This window comes from Cetorhinus maximus, chromosome 19, assembly GCF_964194155.1.
Source record: "Cetorhinus maximus chromosome 19, sCetMax3.hap1.1, whole genome shotgun sequence".
NCBI lineage: Eukaryota > Metazoa > Chordata > Chondrichthyes > Lamniformes > Cetorhinidae > Cetorhinus > Cetorhinus maximus.
The window spans coordinates 5,400,899-5,421,528 of NC_135897.1; the positions used below are offsets into that span (position 1 = coordinate 5,400,899).

At 43.4% G+C, this 20,630-nt stretch overlaps 1 protein-coding gene across 1 annotated transcript in view; it reads left to right on the forward strand.

The window, feature by feature from the left end:
- LOC144694291 (uncharacterized) overlaps nt 1–20,630 on the forward strand; it is a 145,491-nt gene that overhangs the window by 20,894 nt on the left and 103,967 nt on the right. The window contains exons 10-16 of the mRNA XM_078564623.1: nt 1,391–1,487; nt 2,226–2,270; nt 4,447–4,611; nt 11,740–11,902; nt 13,285–13,349; nt 14,272–14,456; nt 15,378–15,570. Coding sequence (XP_078420749.1) covers nt 1,391–1,487; nt 2,226–2,270; nt 4,447–4,611; nt 11,740–11,902; nt 13,285–13,349; nt 14,272–14,456; nt 15,378–15,570 — 913 coding nt within the window. The remainder of the gene's footprint in view (nt 1–1,390; nt 1,488–2,225; nt 2,271–4,446; nt 4,612–11,739; nt 11,903–13,284; nt 13,350–14,271; nt 14,457–15,377; nt 15,571–20,630) is intronic.

Below are 20,630 nucleotides of genomic sequence, written 5' to 3' on the forward strand. Positions count from 1 at the left end.
CTTCTATCCTTTAGACCCTGGCAGGGGGGGTCCTGTCAGGTTAGATACAGAGTAAAATTCCATCTGCGCAGTCCCATCATCTCAGTCCCAGAAAGCAAAATGCTGTAGATGCAGGAATGCTGGAATAAATTTAGAAAACACTGGACACACTCAGCAGGTCAGGTAGCATCTGCAGAATTAACGTTTTGGGTCCATGACCGTTTGTCAGTGTCCAATAACTAGAAGCTTAATTGAACCAGGCATATTAGTGCCATGGCTACTAGAACAGGGTAGAGGCTGGGTACCCTCTGACAACTGACTAACCTCCTGGCTCCTCAAAGCCTTGCCATCAGCTACATCTCAGGTAAGAGTGTGGTGGATTACTCACCACTTGCCTGAATAGGTGGCTCAAGAAGTTCAATACTTCAACAATACAACAAAGGAAGCAGTTTGCTTGACTGGCACTCGTATCCATGGACTCAATATTCAACCCGCTCTGCCAATAGCACACTGGGGCTGCATTATGTACAATGTATGGGATACACCACAGAAACTTACTGAGGTTACTTTGACAGCACCTCCCTCACCCTCAACTTCTCCAACTGAGAAGGAAAGCAATGATGTCATGGTGACACTATCATCTCCAAGTCACACTGTGGTCATCCTGCTTTGGACATATATTGCCATTCCTTCATCATCACTGGGTCAATATTCTGGAATTCGTTGCCTAACACCATCACCGTAAGGACTTTAAGTGGTTCAAGGAGAAGGCTCACTTCTTCAGGGCAACTCGGGACGGCGAATAAAGGTAGCCTTGGCAACATCACCTCCGTTCCAAGAATTAAGTAAATATTTGCAGTGGATAAATTTACTTCCTTATCCCTACATTGTGCACTACAAGGTTCACCACCCCTTCAAGCTTTGCTCTTTTAAGAATCATTCCCTGTCCAACCTCATTAACTATCTCCTCACTCCTCCAATGTCCATCTTCCTAAAATTAACAACCTCAAATCCTAGTCTTCTTACTCATGGTGAGACTGACAATCAAACCCTGTTATGTTATGGTTACAGTACCTAGAGGGTCCCTAACCTTAACTTGTTCAATTATCTTTGTTTTGTTACACAAGAATCTTATGGATGCTAACAGCCTCGACTTCATGAATGCTTCAGAATAGTCTCAGTGGTTGATAGCAATGAACAGCTCAGGAAAATCAAGAGATCCCTTGGCAATTGAAGAAAGTTGCAATCCCTGGCTACACCCATAGCAGGAGGGAGGGGGCTGGGATCATTCCTCACTGTACACAATGAATTATTAACTTCAAGTGTGGAGAGAAACCTATGGGTTTATGCTGCAGAAGAAAGGAAGGAGATAGAGAGAGAAAGATACTCTAATTAAATCTTGTGGTTGCAGTTTGGAGACGCTGATGCAGCAAGTTTTGATGGAGGAGAGGTCTATGTTGGAGGAAAATGTGGCCTTGTCCCAGTCATGGCAGAGTACTATAACAAATGTAAGTATCTTTCACAATGTTCCAAATTGTTATTATCATTGCAGAATTTGGGATTTAAATAGCATGTGGAAAGGGTCCTTGCATGGAGGCTACTTGGATCTGAGCTTAGTTGGCCTAACTAAAGCTCATTCCCCGTGAGAGCCCATTACATTTGACAAGGAGTAAATGGTCTCATGCACGTGTGTTGAATTTCAGTCCGGCTTCTTGAAGTGGCAGGACTGTGTCCAGTGACACAGCACCAGGCTTTCCTGCTATCCTGGAACATTGCGTCTGGCCTTGCCTGGGGCTTGGACCTCCTACAGCGTTCCTCTTCCTCAGTGTGCACTCTGTATGTCATACTCAGGGCTGAAAGGTTTGCTCAGTTACCAATTTTTTCCTATATAATTCCTGAATATTCTGCAATGTCTGGGGCCCCATAGTATTTCATTGAAATGTCCTGTAGCCTTCTAAGAAATAGGTTGGGCATCCCGTTTAAATGGAGCTTCAGGAGCTCTCACATTTTATAAAGCCATAATATATATGAAAGCCCAAAGGGTTTATCTCAAATTCATTTGATCTAGAAGTGTAATGATCAGAGACAACTCCTCGGGGAGATTTTCCTGGATCATGTTGGATTGCCTGGCCGCAGCACATACTGGAAAATCCATGGATTGAAGTTCTTTGCCTGCTTCTTTATGTAAGGAGGGTTCAAGGATCTAATCAATGTTTAAAATTAATTTTCTTTCTCTCTTCCCATAGCTGATCTTGAACCATGCAAATCCACAACAGTGAACAGCAAAATACGTAAGTGTTTAAACCTTTACTTCTCAGGAAAATCTCACTAACTTGATGACCTCCACTCCACCCCGCTTAAAACATTGCCATGCACTTAGCTGCCAATGAGCTGCACACATTTCCTTTGAAACAGTGCTATGTTGGTACCTGGCAATGCAGTCCGTTAGGAAAATGCAACCTTGGTCCAATGCTGGAAAGGCAATTGAATGGAACATCTTCTCATGCTAGAGAAGGCTCATTCTAGACACAGAGTGCTTTATCTCCCAAAGGTGAATCTGGATCAAGCTCCTCGGGAATAAGCAAAAGAGGTGGAGGTGGCTTAAGATGCAGGTCAACCTCAAGTTTCCTCTGGGATTTGGGAACAAAGTAAAACAGAATATAGATCTGTTGGATAGGGACTAAAATCTAATTGCAGGATCTTGGTTCAATGTTCTTCAGCCAAACCATTGTGAGCAATAGTCTTGCCAGATCTCTGAAAGTGAAGTGGCTAAAAACCCACCCAAGATGGTACTGTATCAGACAGAACAGGTATAATTCCTCAAATGTGCTGAGGAAAGGGAGGAAAAAAGAATTGCATTTATCGCAACTTTTGGAAAATGCTCCATATCCCATGAATTACTTTGAAGGGCAGTCACAGTTCTTGGGGTAGGTCACCATTTTACACAAAGGAAAATGTCACAAATAGCAGTTATGTGAATGCTTGGTGTAAGTGACTGAGAGAACAATGTTGGCCAAGGCACCAGGAGAGCCTGAACTTCTTCAGAGCCCAGAGCTACTCCTTGACAAACGATCTTGAAAGGTGGCAAACAAGGCCACAGCTAAACATCTCAATCAAGGGAGGCCACCGCTTAAAATGGTATTGGCATAGATATTGCAACCTTCCTCTTTTGTTGGTGGAACGAGGATGGAAAGAGGTGGGAAATGTACCATGAACCTTTTCTGCCAGTTCAGGGTGACTTTTACATCTGTTCAATTTACCACCAGAAGTGGCAGATAACAAATGATGTATCCTCACATAGGCAAGTATATTATAATATCTAAGCTACCAATAAATGTTATTCATTTACTTTTTATTCATCAATGGGAGAAATGGTGGCACAGTGGTAATGCCACTGAACTAGTCATCTGGAGACCCAGGCTAATGTCCTGGGGACATGGATTTGAATCCCACTATGGCATTAAAAATCTGGAATTGGAAGTTAGTCTCAATAATGGGTACCATGAAAACATCATCGATTGTTGTATAAACTCATCTGGTTCACTAATGTCCTTTAGGGAAGGAAATCTGCCGTCCTTAATTGTTCTGGCCTACATGTGACTCCAGACCCACAGCAATGTGATTGACTCTTAACTGCCTTCTTAAATGCCCTACCAAGCCACTCATTTCAAGGGCAATTAGGAATGGGCAACAAATGCTGGCCTGCCAGTGATGCCCATATATCCCAGGAAAGAATAAAGAAAAAAAAAGATCAGTTGAATCATAACAATGCTGAGTTCCAGACACATCTATGCAACCATTGGCACCCAGTGTTGTTACAAGTGGAGAAAATGCGATTAGCATTTTAAAGGCAAAAAAAAGCCTGCGCCAATATAGAAATTGTGAACAGTCTTGTAAAATGTTTTACCAGCAGCACAGAGATCTCTGAGATATCCTGAAGGCATTCTCATTTGCCCCACTCTTTACCATTGCAGTCTCCCTCTTTTAAACTCTACTCTGCACATCACATTCTCCTTCTCCGGGATACCCAAGCCAAGTGAGGTTCATCGAAATTGCTTAAATTACTCTAATTCTGAATCAGGGAGACAGGCGGAAGTGGGGAGGGGTGGAGGATGTCCTTGCACTGAGCAGAAGCATCAGAATGTTAAGATCTATGCTAATTTTGCAAAACAGATCAAGTACTGAACTGAACAAACTTAGGGGCGATTGTAACTTAATCAAAACTCACTCTCTTGCACAGAGTTAAAATCGGGCCCATAATGTGTTCAAATCCTTGAGTGGGTCTTGAGTCTACCCCCAACACCTGCTAACCTTCTGCTTCAGAAGCCATTTAGCACACTGTGTCTGTGTTAGAATAATCTAAAACCAACCCGTTGCTCTGCTGTCTTCCCACTGAACTGAATGTTGCTTCAAATATTTATCCTCTTTTCCAGTAAAAACGTGACATTGTTTGTATTCTTCCTACAGCCTCCTACTTTGCTGTGGCAGTTGTAAAGGATCCACAACTGAACTGGGAAAAGCTGAGAGGGAAGAAATCCTGCCACACAGCTGTCGGGCGGACTGCTGGCTGGAACGTGCCCATGGGGCTCCTGATTGCGCAGGGAAAAATCAGGGCTTGTGACATTTATAATTGTAAGTGTGGTTGCACATGCTGCTTGAGCTAATGTTTCTCCTGTTAAATTATTCCAGGTTAAAGTTAAAAGTAACCATTCTCTCTCCATGCTTGCCTCTTGCTCGTGCTGTTAGACAGGGAGCTCCAGGAATTTGACCCAGTGGTGATACGTGGACAGTAAACGTGTCAAAGTCAGAAGTGACTTGGAGGGATCTTGCAGGTGGTGGTGTTCCCATTCACTTGCTGCCCTTGTCCTTCTAGGTCTTGCAGGTCATAGGTTTAGGAGGTGATGCTGAAGATTGTTTCTCTTTAATTCATTTTCACACACTCCACGGAAGCTTGCCTTTTTGTTATCTTCTCTCTCCTGTATGCTTCCTACTGGCTGCATCTACTGAATCTGTATCTTTTACAATTCGAAACCCAGGGCACACAGTATGGTGAAAGTCAAAATGTGCCTGGTCAGAGACGGGCCATCTAGGCCAGGACTGGGTGAGGACAAGGTTATCCTGAAGGTGCTACAATTGTTTACTACTATGAGACACTAGGAATTGAGGGACTGGGCTGGGAGGGAGCAGCATCTTCCCATCTGGGAACTGCAGCTGACAGACAAACTATCAACTCAGCCTGGAGCAGGAATCCCATTGGATCTAAGGATGCAGCAATACAAGAGCAGTGAAAGACCCAAGAGTGAAAAGTGTGAGGCAGGCAGGGACAGGGAGTAGAGTTTGATTAATATTGACCTTTGTGATTGGGGAGTAAGGATGCATTCCAAGCTTAGGGCCATTTGAAATAGGAATAGGCAATTCCACCAAATGAGTCTACTCTCATTCAATTAGATAATGATTGATCTGTGATATCTCCATTTCCTGCCTGTGTTCCATATCTTGAATTCCTTTAACATTTTATCCATCTTGACTGGGCCATTTCTCAATCAACCATGTCAAATCTTTTAATAATCTCGAACACCTCAATTAGATCACCTCTCAATCTATATGCAAGGGAACACAAGCATAGAACATGCAATTTACCCTCATAGTTTACCTTCTAACTCCAAATATCATTTTGGTGAATCTGTGCTATTTCCCCTTCAAAGTCAATATATCTTTCCTATGGTGCGGTTCTCAAAACAGAACACTCCAGTTAGGATCTGACCAACACTATACAACTGAAGTATACCATTCTCCCATTGGCAATCCAGTCACCTTGAGATAAGGCTGACCATGAGCCATTTTGATTGCTTTTTGAACCTGTCTTGTGCTTTTAAATAATTGTGCAGTTGGCTCTAAAATCTCTTTGCTCTCCTACAGTTCCTAATTATTCATCATTTTGTTAATACTCCAATCTATCTTTTTTTGGGTTCAAAGTGGAAGGCCTCATGCTTGTTCATATTGAATTCCAATGGAGGCACAATTAAAACATGGGGTAGGATTTTTACCTTGTTGGGCGGGCGCGGTAGGCGAGTCCGGGAGTGGCTGCGAAGCCGCCCGCGATCGGGCCCTGATATCGATTTCACGTTGGCTGGTCAATTCACGGGCAGCCAGCGTGAAAGACGCACTGAAAGGCTCAGCGCTGCCAGGGTGGGGGTGGGAGGAGGGCGAGCGCTGAAGTTTGCGCGTGCGTGCGGGTGTATGCGTTGAAAGCTGCCTTAGGGAGCTGAAGACTTTTAAAAACGCAAATAAAGATTTTACAAATGGTAAAAAGATGTCCCCTCGTGTGACTCTGTCACATGAGCAGGGACATCTTATAAATGATAGTTCAACATTTTTATTTTATTTTTAATTCCTGTTGGAAAACTCATCCCGCCCATGGATGAGGTTTCATAAAAAATCCATAGGCCACCTAGCTGATTCACCTGCCCGCCAACCATGAGGTTGGATAGGCAGCAAAAAATTGCATTCAATTGTGATTTTGATGGCCTCAATAGGTCTGTTAGTTGTCGGCGGGTGTGCTGCCGACTCCAGCATGCACCCGCTGACCAAAATATCGCACGAGGGCGCGATAACATCAGGACACTCGTCTGACGTCATCGTGCATCGTCTTACACTCGAGCGGGTCATGCGCATGCTTGTCTGCTGAGTGAAAAATCATGCCCATGAGGTTTAAGAGGGTCAACTTAGTGCTGGGACTTGATTTCCCAAGTTGCAATGCTTCTGCTTCCCTGCTTTAATCTTTAATGCAGCTGGAGCAACACATAGTTTTATTTATTCATTCACAGGATGTGGGCTTCACTGGCTGGGCCAGCATTTATTGCCCATCCCTAGTTGCCCTTGAGAAGGTGGTGGTGAGTTGCCTTCTTGGACCAGTGTCCTCAACTTAAATAAGGGCAATTACAGAGTTATGAAGAAAGAGTTGTCTAAAGTGGGCTGGGAAAATAGACTAAGGGGAAGGTCAGTGGATGAGCAGTGGCAGACATTTAAGCAGATATTTCATAACACTCAGCAAAAATTTATCTCGGTCAAAAAGAAAGACTCGATGAGAAGGATGAACTACCCGTGGTTAACAAAGGTGGTCAAGGAGATTATCCAATCAAAAACTAAGCCACACAAAGCGGTGAAAACTAGTGGTAGGCCAGAGGATTGGGAATTTTTTAGGAACCAGCAGCGGATGTCTAAAAAGCAAATAGAGAGGGAGAAAATTGATTATGAAAGTAAATTGGCAAGAAATATAAAAACAAACAGTAAGGGCTTCTACAGATATATAAAAAGAAAGAGGGTAGCTAAAGTGAGCATGGGACCCTTGGAGGATGCGACTGGAGAATTGATAATGGGGAACAGGGAAATGGCAGATAATTTAAACCAATATTTTGCATCGGTCTTCACGGTGGAGGACACTGTAAACATTCCAAAAATATCAGATAAGCAAGGAGCTAATGGGAGGAAAGCTCTTGTAGCAGTCTCTATCATGAGGGACAAAGTATTTGACAAACTAATGGGACTAAAGGCAGACAAATTGCCAGGACCTGATGGCCTACATCCAAGGGTTTTAAAGGAAGTGGCTGCAGAGATAGTGGAGACATTGGTCGAAATATTCCAGAACTCACTGGATTCCGGGAGGGTCCCAGCAGATTGGAAAACTGCTAATGTGACACTCCTCAAGAAGGGGATGGGAGACAAAAAGCAGGAAATTATAGGCCAGTCAGCCTAACATCTGTCGTTGGGAAAATGCTAGAGTGCATTATTAAGGAAGAAATAGGACATTTAGAAAAGCTTAACACAAGCAAACAGAGTTAACATGGTTTTGTGAAAGGGAAATCATGTTTGACAAAGTTGCTAGAGTTCTTTGAGGATATAACAAGTAGAGTTGATAAAGGGGAACTTACAGATGTAGTGTATTTGGATTTCCAGAAGGCATTCGATAAGGAGCTACATAAAAGGTTATTGCACAAGATAGGAGCTCACAGTATTGGGGGTAATGCATGGATTGAGGATTGGTTAACACACAGAAGGCAGAGAGTCAGGATTAATGGGTCTTTTTCTGGTTACATCTGGAAAGACGTAACTAGTGGAGTGCCACAAGGATCAGTCCTAGGGCCTCAATTATTTACTATCTATATTAATGACTTGGAGGAGGGGGCAGAGTGTAATGTATCCAAATTTGCTGATGATACAAAAATAGTTGGGAGGGCATGTTGTGATGAGGACATAAGGAATCTGCAAGGGGATATAGACAGGTTGAATGAGTGGGCAAAAACTTGGCACATGGAGTTTAATGTAAGAAAGTGTGAGGTCACACATTGGTAGGAAAAATCAAAAGGCAGACAATTATTTAAATGGAGAGAGACTCCAAAGAAGTGCAGCACAGAGGGATCTGGGTGTTCTTGTGCATGAAACACAAAAAGTTAGCATGCAGGTGCAGCAAGTAACTAAGAAGGCAAATGGAATTTTGGCCTGTATTGCTAGGGGGTTGGAGTTTAAAAATAGGGAAGTCTTGTTACAACTGTACAGGGTGTTGGTGAGGCTGCACCTGGAGTACTGTGTACAGTTTTGGTCACCGTATTTAAGAAAGGATATACTGGCATTGGAGGCAGTTCAAAAGAGATTCACTAGGCTGATTCCTGAGATGAAAGGGTTGACTTATCAAGAACGGCTAAACAGGTTAGGCCTTTATTCATTAGAGTTTAGAAGAATGAGGGGTGATCTTACTGAAACACACAAGATTCTGAGGGGGCTAGACAGGGTAAATGATGAGATGTTTCCACTAGTGGGGGAATCTCGAACTAGGGGGCGTAGCTACAGAATAAGGGGACACTCATTTAAAACTGAGATGCAAAGGAATTTCTTCTCTCAGAGGATAGTGAATGTCTGGAATTCTCTACCCCAGAGAGTTGTGGAGGCTAGATCACTGAAAGTATTTAAAGAGGAGGTAGATAGATTTCTGAATTATTGGGGAGTTGAGGGCCATGAGGAGATGGCACGAAAGGGGAGTTGAGGTCTGGGGCACATCAGCCATGATCTTATTGAATGGCGGGGCAGGCTTGAGGGGCCGAATGGCCTACTCCTGTTCCTATTTCTTACGTTCATATGTTCTTATGCTGCAGTCCCTGTGGCGTAGATACACCCACAGTGCTGTTAGGAACGGAGTTCCAGGATTTTGACCCAGCGACAGTGAAGGAACGGCGATATATTTCCAAGTCAGGATGGCGTGTAACTTGGAGGGGAGCTTCCAGGTGGTGGTGTTCCCATCTACCCACTGCCCCTGTCCTTCTAGATGGTAGTGGTTGTGGGTTTTGAAGATGATGTCTAAGGAGCCTTGGTGAATTCCTGCAGTGCATCTTGTAGATGGTACACACTGCTGCTACTGTGCATCGGTGGTGGAGGGAATGAATGTTTGTGGATGTGGTGCCAATCAAGTGGGCTGCTTTGTCCTGGATGGTGTCAAGCTTCTTGAGCATTGTGGGAGCTGCACTCATCCTGGCAAGCGGGGAGCATTCCATCACACTCCTGACTTGTGCCTTGTCAGGCTTTGGGGAGTCAGGAGGTGAGTTACTCATCACATGATTCCTAGCCTCTGAGCAGCTCTTATAGCCACAGTATTTATAATGCTAATCCAGTTCACTTTCTGATCAATGGTAACCCCTAAGATGTTGATAGTGGAGGATTCTGTGATGATAGTGCCATTGAACGACAAGGGGCGATGGTTAAATTCTGTCTTGTTGGAGATGGTCATTGCCTATCACAGAATCACAGTGCAGAAGAGGCCCTTTGGCCCATCGAGTCTGCACCGACATGTGAGAAACACCTGACCTACCTACCTAATCCCATTTACCAGCGCTTGGCCCAGACCCTTGAATGTTATGACGTGCCAAGTGCTCATCCAGGTACTTTTTAAAGGATGTGAGGCAACCCGCCTCCACCACCCTCCCAGGCAGTGCATTCTAGACCATCACCACCCCCTGGGTAGAAAAGTTTTTCCTCACATCCCCCCTAAACCTCCTGCCCCTCACCTTGAACTTATGCCCCCTTGTGACTGACCCTTCAACTAAGGGGAACAGATGCTCCCTATCCACCCTGTCCATGCCCCTCATAATCTTGTACACCTCGATCAGGTCACCCCTCAGTCTTCTCTGCTCCAACAAAAACAATCCAAGTCTATCCAACCTCTCTTCATAACTTAAATGTTTCATCCCAGGCAACATCCTGGTGAATCTCCTCTGCACCCCGTCCGGTGCAATCTCTATGGACACACACGCCAAGGTCCCTTTGTTCCTCAGAACTTCCTAGTGTCATGCCGTTCATTGAATATTTCCTTGTCAAATTACTCCTTCCAAAGTGTATCACCTCACACTTTTCAGGGTTAAATTCCATCTGCCACTTCTCTTCCCATTTGACCATCCCATCTATATCTTCAAGTAGCCCAAGACACTCAACCTCACTGTTAACCACCCGGCCAATCTTTGTGTCATCCACAAACTTTCTAATCCTACCCCCAACATAGTCATCTATGTCGTGTATATAAATGACAAATAATAGGGGACTGAGCACAGATCCCCTGTGGTACTCTACTGGACACTGGCTTCCAGTCACTAAATCATCCTTCTGTCATCACCCTCTGCCTCCTACAACTAAGACTAGCACTTGTGTGGCGCGAATGTTACTTGCCACTTGTCAGCCCAAGCCTGGATATTGTCCAGGTCTTGCTGCATTTGGATATGGACTACTTCAGTATCAAAGGAGTCGTGAATGGTGCTGAACATTGTGCAATCATCAGCGAACATCCCCATTTCTGACTTTATGATGGAAGGAAGGTCATTGATGAAGCAGCTGAAGATGGTTGGGCCAAGGACACTACCCTGAGGAAATCCTGCTGTGATGCCCTGGAGCTGAAATAACTGAGATCCAACAGCCACAACCATCTTCCTTTGTGCTAGGTATGACTCCAACCAGTGGAGAGTTTTCCCCCGATTCCCATTGACTCCAGTTTTGCTAGGGCTCCTTGATGCCACACTCGGTCAAATGCTACCTTGTTGTCAAGGGCAGTCAATGGTAATCCCCAGGATGTTTATAATGCTTTGAAGGATTCAACCTGTCCAGGCACTCAAAATTTACCCTCTGGCCTACAGAAACATCCAATGTGCTTCTGGAGAGCATGTCTGGAGGAGGAAGAAAGGACCTGGAAACTGTGGAAAGTGGGACTCTTCTCCAGAAGGGAAGAAGAGAGCAAGAGGACTCAAGATGTTTTTTTTTACTATTCATTTCATAGGATGTGGGCTTTGCTGGCCGGGCCAGCATTTATTGCCCATCCTTAATTTCCCTTGAGAAGGTGGTGGTGAGCTGCCTTCTTGAACCGCTGCAGCCCATGTGGTGTAGGTACACCCACAGTGCTGTTAGGAAGGGAGTTCCAGGATGGTGCTGGAGCAGAGGCTGGGAGAGGATTCTGGTAGGGAGCAGTGCTAAGCAGCGTGGGTTAACTGCCCTGGGAAGAGGATTAAAGGAAAGTGTTACCAGAAACCAACCTGACTAACAAATGTTTGAAATATTTTTTCCCAATTATCTGATTGATTTGTGGTAGCAGTGATTGAAGTGGACTAATGTTGGGCTCAAACTGTTGCAGACTGCATGGTATTACACAGCAATCAGCAATGTTTTAAACTTGCTTTAGTGCCTCAGAATCTGGCAGTTAAATTAATATCTCTTTTCTTTTTGAATTAGCGACATATTTCAGTGAGAGCTGTGCCCCTGGAGCGAATGCTGCCCTGCACCCCAAGCTGTGCTCTCTGTGTATCGGTAGTCAAGGTCAAGGTACAATGCCGCCAACAGACAGGTGTGTGGCCAACAGCAATGAGAGGTACTACAGCTACAGCGGTGCCTTCAGGTAAAAAAAAACTTGTATTTATACAGCACCTTTCAAAACCTTCCAAAGCAGTTTTACACAAATTATGCACTTTTGAAGTGTGGTCACTATTGTAAAGTAAGAAACATGGCAGCCAATTTGTGCACAGCATGGTCCCACAAATAACAATGAGATAATGACCAGATTACCACTTTTAGTGTTGGTTGAGGGATAAATCTTGACCAGGATACTGGGGCAAACTCTTCTTTTCTTCAAAACAGTAGCATGGAATAACAACATAGGAATAGGAACAGGAGAAGGCTGTTTTGCCATTCGATGAGATTGGGGCTGATCTGTGACTTAACTCCAGATACCTGCCTTTGCCCCATTTACTTCATCTGATGAAAAGGCATCAACCTGAAAGGTTAACGCTATTTATTTCTCCACAGATGCTGCCTGACCTGCCGAGTATTTCCAGCATATTTTATTTTTAGTTCATATTTCCAGCATCTACAGTATTTTGCTTTTGTTTACCATAATTCCTTTAGCTAACGAAAATCTCTCAATCCTGGTTTTAAATTTAACAATTATCTAGCACTACTTGCTGTTTGTGGAAGAGAGTTCCAAACTTCTATCACCCTTTGCGTGGATCATTTTTGTCCACCTTACTGCAGAGTCTTTGGTTTAACATCTTCTCTGAAAGACAACACCTCTGACAGTGCAGCACTCCCTTGGTACCACCTGGATTTTGTGCTCTGGAGTGGGACTTGAGTTCACGACCTTCTGACTCAGAAGCATGGGTGTGAAAGGATGAGTATTATTTGGAATGGTCCACCAAACAATAGTGGATCTGAAAACAGAAAATGGTGGAAGCAATGACACTAAATGTCGAGCACGCAGCTGAAAGCTGGCTGGGTAAAAGAGATCAATACAATTGAGAATGAAAATCACAGTCCCCTGATTGACAGACAGTGACTGCTGCTGGAAAGCGTAGGTGTGGCTAGGGTTATGGACAGAACTCAGCTTGGTCGTAACATCCAACTGGGTCAACTTGCCTGCTGGCACTCAGGGAGAAATTTTAACCTTTAACTTGACAGTGAGGAAACTGATGGGATTGGGTACAATGTTGGGTTTCCACCCCCACAATATTTCTCTCCATTGAAGGCCAACAAACAATATTGGGTGGGTGTAAAATCAGCATTCCACCTGATCCCATGTGCTCCCGAGCTGGTAAATTAAGATAAAATTGCTCCCTCACGTTTTAACGAAGACCACCTAGGTGGTATAGTAGAGGGCTGCAGTACTCGCCGAAGAACCAGCCTCTTCTGAAGAGAAAGGGAGAAAATTGGAGAAGAAGGGAAATGTTGAATGCAGTAATAATTGTAATTCTATTTTCTGAATGAACTTGCCTAAATTTCCTTCAGGTGCCTGGTGGAAGCGGGTGACGTTGCTTTTGTTAAACATACCACCGTGCCTGAGAACACTGATGGTACGTAATATTCTTGGTGACCTTGAGTTGATCCAGCCTGAACCACACACGCCAGAGGTTCCAACTTCAATCCCTGGCTTGTGTTTTCAAAACTGATTTCAGCTGCAATGTCAATCTCTGAGTTAAAGGTTAAGAGTAATACAACAATTGTAGTTTGGAGGTGGAGAGAGAGAGAGGGATAAAAGGGAATACAAGCAAAGGTTAATAGATAATATTGAAGGAAATAGTAAGTGCTTTTATAAGCATTTTAAAAGCAAAGGAATAGTTTGAGAGGGTAGGATACAGTTCCCTGAATGAATGAGGGAATTATATAGAGGCAAAAAGCACAAGGGAGATATTAAACATTTTTACAATTGTTAATGATAGTTACAATGCAGGTCTACTGAAGGAGAATATCAGACAATCATTGCTAGTTTACTGTAAGAAAAGGAATTAGTTCTAAAATAACGAGCAGAACTCAAGGTGCATAAGTAAATGCACCTTGACGACATATACCTTAGGTGGTTGAAAGGGGTTAGAGAAAAAGCAACTTGTTCCTTCACCACCTGGGTGATTGAATGGGATGAAAATCAGGTGCATTGTATAACATGCAGGGATCCGTTCCACCAGATCATCACCCAGGCAGTGAAGGGAATAGTTAACTACTCCCTGTAATGAGAAGTAAATTTACTCAGTATTTAGAACAGCATGGGCTAATTATGGAGTCATTTACGCCACAGACAACCAATATGGATTTGCTAAAGACAAGTTGTGTTTAACAGATTTAATGACTTTTTTCTGGAAGAAGTGACCAAATGGATAGATAAAGGGAATGCAGTAAATGTAGTGCATGTGCATGATGAGATATCTCACAAAAGGCTTGACTGGAAAATTCAGACAAATGGCAGAAGAGGATAATTATTGGAATAATTTTCTCTCTTAGGTAACGGAAGGGCTAACTGGAATCATAATCTGCTCTCTTCGAATTATTACCTCTTGTGCAAAAATGGCAGCACAGTCCCAATTGATCAGTTCATGGCCTGTCACCTGGCTGATGTCCCATCACACGCTGTAATGACACGACCAGATAAGAGGGAAACAGTTGTCAAACTGCTGAAAAGGGAACTGGTGAGTATTTTATTGTTCTGGCCAACAATTCACAGCACAAAAGGAAATAACAACTTATCTTCAGGGCCCTCTTTGGTTGGGCTGCAGCCTGACATTGGTCTGGGTGTCCACTCTTCCTGATTCTAGCCAAAAAGGCAACTGGGGCCTTACTGAGGTCAAAGAACCCACATTTCTCATTGGATTGGACCGAACAGCTGACTCCAGGGCCTACTCCAGTTATCCAGTGGTTAGGCCCAGTGAACTGTGAACAATAGGGTGGTTGCTCATTAGCCATAATTTTCAGAACTCTGCCTGAATTTGGGAATTGAAAGATAGTGTCAGTACTTCACTTCCTCCTGTCCCTACAACAGAGAAGCAAGCATTGAAATGCATTAGAATTCCTCCTGTTACAAATTGAGTCAGTTAAAGGCTCTTGCCAGTTCAGTGACATTCTCAGCCTTCTTAGTTCTCCAGCCCCACAAAGGAGACATCCATGAAGACGGAGAGGTGATGCAGAAAGGGAAAAACACAAACAACCTGCAAGTATTGGAGTGTTCAGTGGGCGATTCCCAGGGTAACTCGGTATGTGTTACACATCAGTGAATGACAGAATTCCTACGCATCCTTGTGATAAATAGGTCAGTCAGGTGTGAAATAATTTTCACAAAAGGCATAGTGACAATCCTCCAAAAGGCTGTAGATGTTGGACCAATTGGAGCTTTTAAGAGTGAGATTGATAGATTTTTGTTGCATGAAGGTGGAATATGGAGCAAAGGCAGATAAATGGAGTTGAGTGCAGATCAGTTATGATGCAGTTGAAAGTTGGAGCAGGCTCAAGGAACCGAATGGCTGTCTGATTGCAGGTTCCTAATATCATTCACATTCATTCCATTGGAGTGTATTTGCTGTCACTGCCAGTAACAGGTTTGCTTCAAATTCCAGGAGAAACATGGTCGTGGTGGATCCGAGGAAAGCACTTTCGCAATGTTCAACTCAGTGCTGTTTTCAGGGAAGGACCTCCTTTTTAAGGATTCTGCTCAGTGCCTCATTGAAGTTCCCGTCAGTGATTACAAAAGCTACCTGGGTGACAGCTACATCAAAATAATGAAAGGACTCCAGTCCTGTGAACCTCTTGGTAAATATTGGTGAATTAAAAACTTCAATCAATGTGGCTGCTTTCCTTTAGATTGTTGGTTTTTAGTGGGTGTGTAAAGCAGGGGATGCCCGGGTTCAGAGCAAATTCTTCCAAGAATTTATATACTCTGGGAGAAACAACAATGATGCTTGCCTGGGCTGTTGGATGCAGGTATCTTCCCAACATTCTTTGAGCCCAGTTGGAACTGAGGAAAACGGTGAGACCAGTCATGGTCCTAGTGAATGCCAAGCCACCTATGCAAAGAAAAATTTCCACAATGATGGAGTTTGCATGTGATGATTCATTCAATGTATAATTCCCAGTGGCCCATGGTATATTAATGGCTGATGAAGGTATGGAGTCCATTTGCTGGGATCCAAGTCTCACTCCCACAAGCTTCACCGAATACAGCCTTTCCTATCTTTATGGATCTTAGTAGCTGAGATCTAGGAGGGTGGGGCTGTCCAGTCAACTGACAGCCATGGTAATAGGAATTCAGCCAGGCATCTCAGTCTTCTGCTGGGACACCATGCACTGTAAAAATGAAAATTCCCTGTTGATCTTGGTGAGATTACTAGAGAGTTTGCCATCTGATTTGAATTACTGCTTCGTACCTACTGCTACCACAGGCCAAATGTGAAGCTTCCCATACTTGTCCCTTTCATGCAGTTGCAATATTTTTAGCTATTCTCCTGAAACAGAATCAGGCTCTTGTCTAATTGAGTTTAGGTTAGGCTACACCTGTAGCACTGAAATCCCAGCGTTAACTGTATATTCTTGGCTCCCCCCAGGCGTTCAGCACTGTGAAGGTTTGGACCATGATATTAACTATAGTGGCGCTCAGATTATTCCCAAAGCAGTAGCTGGAAAAAGTTACTGATTCAACAGAGTGCGAGAATGATTGAAAACAATTCTTCTAAAAATTCTGTAATGAATGTTACCAGTTCATTGTGCATCCATGAAGGGGAAAGGCAGAGAATGAGAAGAAAACTGGATTGTACAGTGTATTAAACACTAACCTTTTACTGCTTCAAATTCAAATTCAGCCTATATTGATGGAGTGAAATCCTGGCTGTAAGGATTCAATGGAAGTTTGTAGACTCAATTTCATTGGCTTAATCCTCAGTACAGTACAAGGCTATCTTAATATGTTATAAAATGACAATCTCACTCAGGGAGGTCATAGGTCCTTGGTGTGGGAAGTGTTAAAATGTTCACTGCTGTATTGGGTGTTCTATGTTTGCAGCTGAGTTATGTTGAACAGGTGCAGAAGGAGCATTACTGTGCATTTAAACGATGCAGTACCTACTCAGCAGTTCTTGACGGGGCAATGTATGTGGTGGGGTAGGGGGATGAGGGTATGGGTTTACTCTGTATCTGGCTTGTGGTGTGCTTGACCTGGGAATTAACACTGGGTGTCTGAAGTGGAACTGCTCCGTTCCTCACCACTAACCTTCTTAACCTGGGAGAGCACAAAAATTCGCAGAAGAAACTGCATAAATGTAAATGCTTCATTGCTGCATGGGAAATTTACAGCCACGTTCTAAGCATCTGTTTGTCTCTATTGCAGAGCTCGTGCAAGCTTGTTCCTTTGAAAAGTGTTGAGCCTCCCAGCGATGACCTAACCAAGATTTCCACACAACGGCTTAGAATTCTTCCATCCTCCCCACTGATGCCTGTCCGATTAAAATGATGTTCCGGTTACACCTGCCAAAATAGTTTTCTGCACTTAATAATAGATTAACTGCAGGTTTGATGAACTACATATCACAACTGATATCTAAAAGCAAGTTGATTTTGTTTCTGCAACACAAAATAAAATTTGTGTGGTAATTTCAGACTCTCTGGACTATTTTTATAATGGTGTCTGCATCTCGACATGATTAATAATTTAGCAATGATTCTATTTATTTCGCATTTTAAAACAATTCTTTCCAATTAACTTTCTTATTCCTGCAGGCTCACAGCTCCATGGACACAGTTGGTCCACTATGAACTCGAGTGAGAGTTTGCTTCTGAGTTTGAATAAACCATCATGAAGTCCTGATCATTCTTTTCCAAGTTATGTGTAGAAAGAGAGAAAGTGGCAGGTGCAGTTTGAAAATTTCAGAAAAGCAATATGGAGAGAGTTTAAACAGTTAACAATCCTGAAAATGACCCATCCCCCCAACTTTTAAAAAGGTAACCTACCAAAGGATCAGCCTAGTTCTTAGACTAAGCAGTTGGTTTATCCAAGGGAGGGGAATCTAGCAGCTTGTTCATTGGAGCCAGGTTAAAATGTTATGACCAGGAATGGGACAGGATTAAGGGTCTAGGTGTGGGCAGGATCATTTCTGTACAGGCAAGAAGGGAACTTATACTCCCTTCTGAAGCCATGGAAATCATTAAACCAAACTTACCGCATGCTTTCAGAGCAGCCTATAAATACCACTGGTAAGGTCACTGTATGAAGAGTTCTACCAGGTGGACACTGCACACTGGAATCAAGGATGGCATCCAATGAATTAACTTAAAAAAACTAAGGTGCAGAGGGGACCATTTAGTCTGAGAAGCTGGAGTGAAATATTGCAAATGGCATTCAATTCTAGTAAGAGTAAAGTGTTTGCATTGGGAAAAGAGAACAAACATTGCAACTTCTTATGACACAGTGGATGGTAAATGCTCAGCTGTTCAAATCCCACAGGGAAACTTGAAACAACTGTCACAAGTAATTTTCAATTTGTAAAAATTTCAAGATGCATACTTTGGATTCAGTAGTAATAAGACCACCAACTTTTATAGGGTTGTATAAAACTAGATTAAACATTTATTAATAAGAGAAATGATTTTAAATAGATACATAGATCTACAAATTACTACCATAACTTCTAAATCCCCTAAACAACCTAACTCCTAGTTACACTTTTGTTAAGACAACAGTAAGACACATAGATTTTAAAAGACCCAGGCAAAGAAACATGTTACCCTGAACAAGCCAACTTCCAAGTGAGTTTTCTTAACTTCAATCCTTTGAAGGAAGCAGCTTGAGGCATAGATGCTGAAGGCTTTTTCACACACTTGCAAGATCTTAAAAATGCCTTCCCTTACACACAGCCCTCACTCCTTCTTTGTACATATCTTCCTCTTTTAATGCAAATACCCATTGTTTCACAATGTCTTTGGACTTATCTCCCTGATAATAAAACCCTCTCATAGCACACAGTTTTACCAGTAATCTTTGAGAAAAATAAATATACTGTTTCTAAACTTCACCTGGCTAGGTGACACTTTTCACCCCTCCTTTGACAACGATCTACCACAGAATCACACAGTGCAGAAGAGACCCTTCAGCCCATCGAGTATGCACCGACATGAGAGAAACACCTGACCTACCTACCTAATCCCATTTACCAGTACTTGGCCTATAGCCTTGAATTTTATGACGTGCCAAGTGCTCATCCAGGTACTTTTCAAAGGATGTAAGGCAACCCGCCTCCAACACCCTCCCAGGCAGTGCATTCCAGACCATCACCTCTGGGTAAAAAAGTTTTTCCTCGCATCCCCTCTAAACCTCCTGCCTCTCACCTTGAACTTATGTCCCCTTGTGAATGACCCTTCAACTAAGGGGAACAGCTGCTCCCTATCCACCCTGTCCATGCCCCTCATAATCTTGTACACCTCGATCAGGTCGCCCCTCAGTCTTCTCTGTCCAACGAAAACAACCCAAGTCTATCCAATCTCTCTTCATAATTTTAAATGTTTCATCCCAGGCAACATCCTGGTGAATCTCCTCTGCACTCCCTCCAGTGCAATCATATCTTTCCTATAATGTGGCGACCAGAACTGCACACACTACTCCAGCTGTGGCCTCACCAAAGTTCAATACAACTCCAACATGACCTCCCTACTTTTGTAATCTATGCCTCGATTGATAAAGGCAAGTGTCCCATATGCATTTTTCACCACCCCACTAACATGCCCCTCCACCTTCGAAGATCTATGGACACACATGCCAAGGTCCCTTTGTTCCTCAGAACTTCCTAGTGTCATGCCATTCATTGAATACGTCCTTGTCAAATTTCTCCTTCCAAAGTGTATCACCTCACACTTTTCAGGATTAAATTCCATCTGCCACTTCTCTTGATTTGACCATCCCATCTATATCTTCCTGTAGCCTAAGGCATTCAACCTCACTGTTAGTGACCCGGCCAATCTTTGTGTTATCCGCAAACTTACTAATCCTACCCCCAACATAGTCATCTATGTCGTTTATATAAATGACAAATAATAGGGGACCGAGCACAAATCCTGTGGTACGCCACTGGACACTGGCTTCCAGTCACTAAAGAATCCTTCTGTCATCACCATCTGTCTCCTACAACTAAGCCAACTTTGAATCCACCTTATCAAATTACCCTGTATCCCATGTGCCTTTGCCTTCTTTATAAATCTCCCATGTGGGACCTTGTCAAAGGCTTTGCTGAAATCCATATAAACTACATCAACTGCACTACCCTCATCTACACACCTGGTCACTTCCTCAAAAAATTCAATCACATTTGTTAGGCATGATCTCCCTCTGACAAAGCCATGTTGACTATCCTTGATCAAATCTTGCCTCTCCAAGTGGAGATAGATTCTCTCATTCAGAATTTTCTCCAATAGTTTCCCTACCACTGACATGAGACCCATTGGCCTGTAGTTGCCTGGCTTATCTCTACAACCCTTCTTAAATAGCGGAACCACATTAGCTGTTCTCCAGTCCTCTGGCACCTCCCCCGTGGCCAGAGAGGAATTAAAAATTTGGGTCAGAGCCCCTGCGATCTCCTCCCTTGCCTCCCTCAGCAGTCTGGGACACAAATCATCTGGACCTGGATATTTGTCCACTTTTAAGCCTGCCAACACCTCCAATACCTTGTCACTCCCTATATCAATTTGCTTAAGAACCTCGCAGTCTCTCTCCCCAAGTTCTATACCTTCATCCTCATTCTCTTGGGTGAAGACGGATATGAAGTATTCATTCAACACCTTAGCGATGTCCTCTGGCTCCACCCATAGACTGCCCCCTTGGTCACTTATGG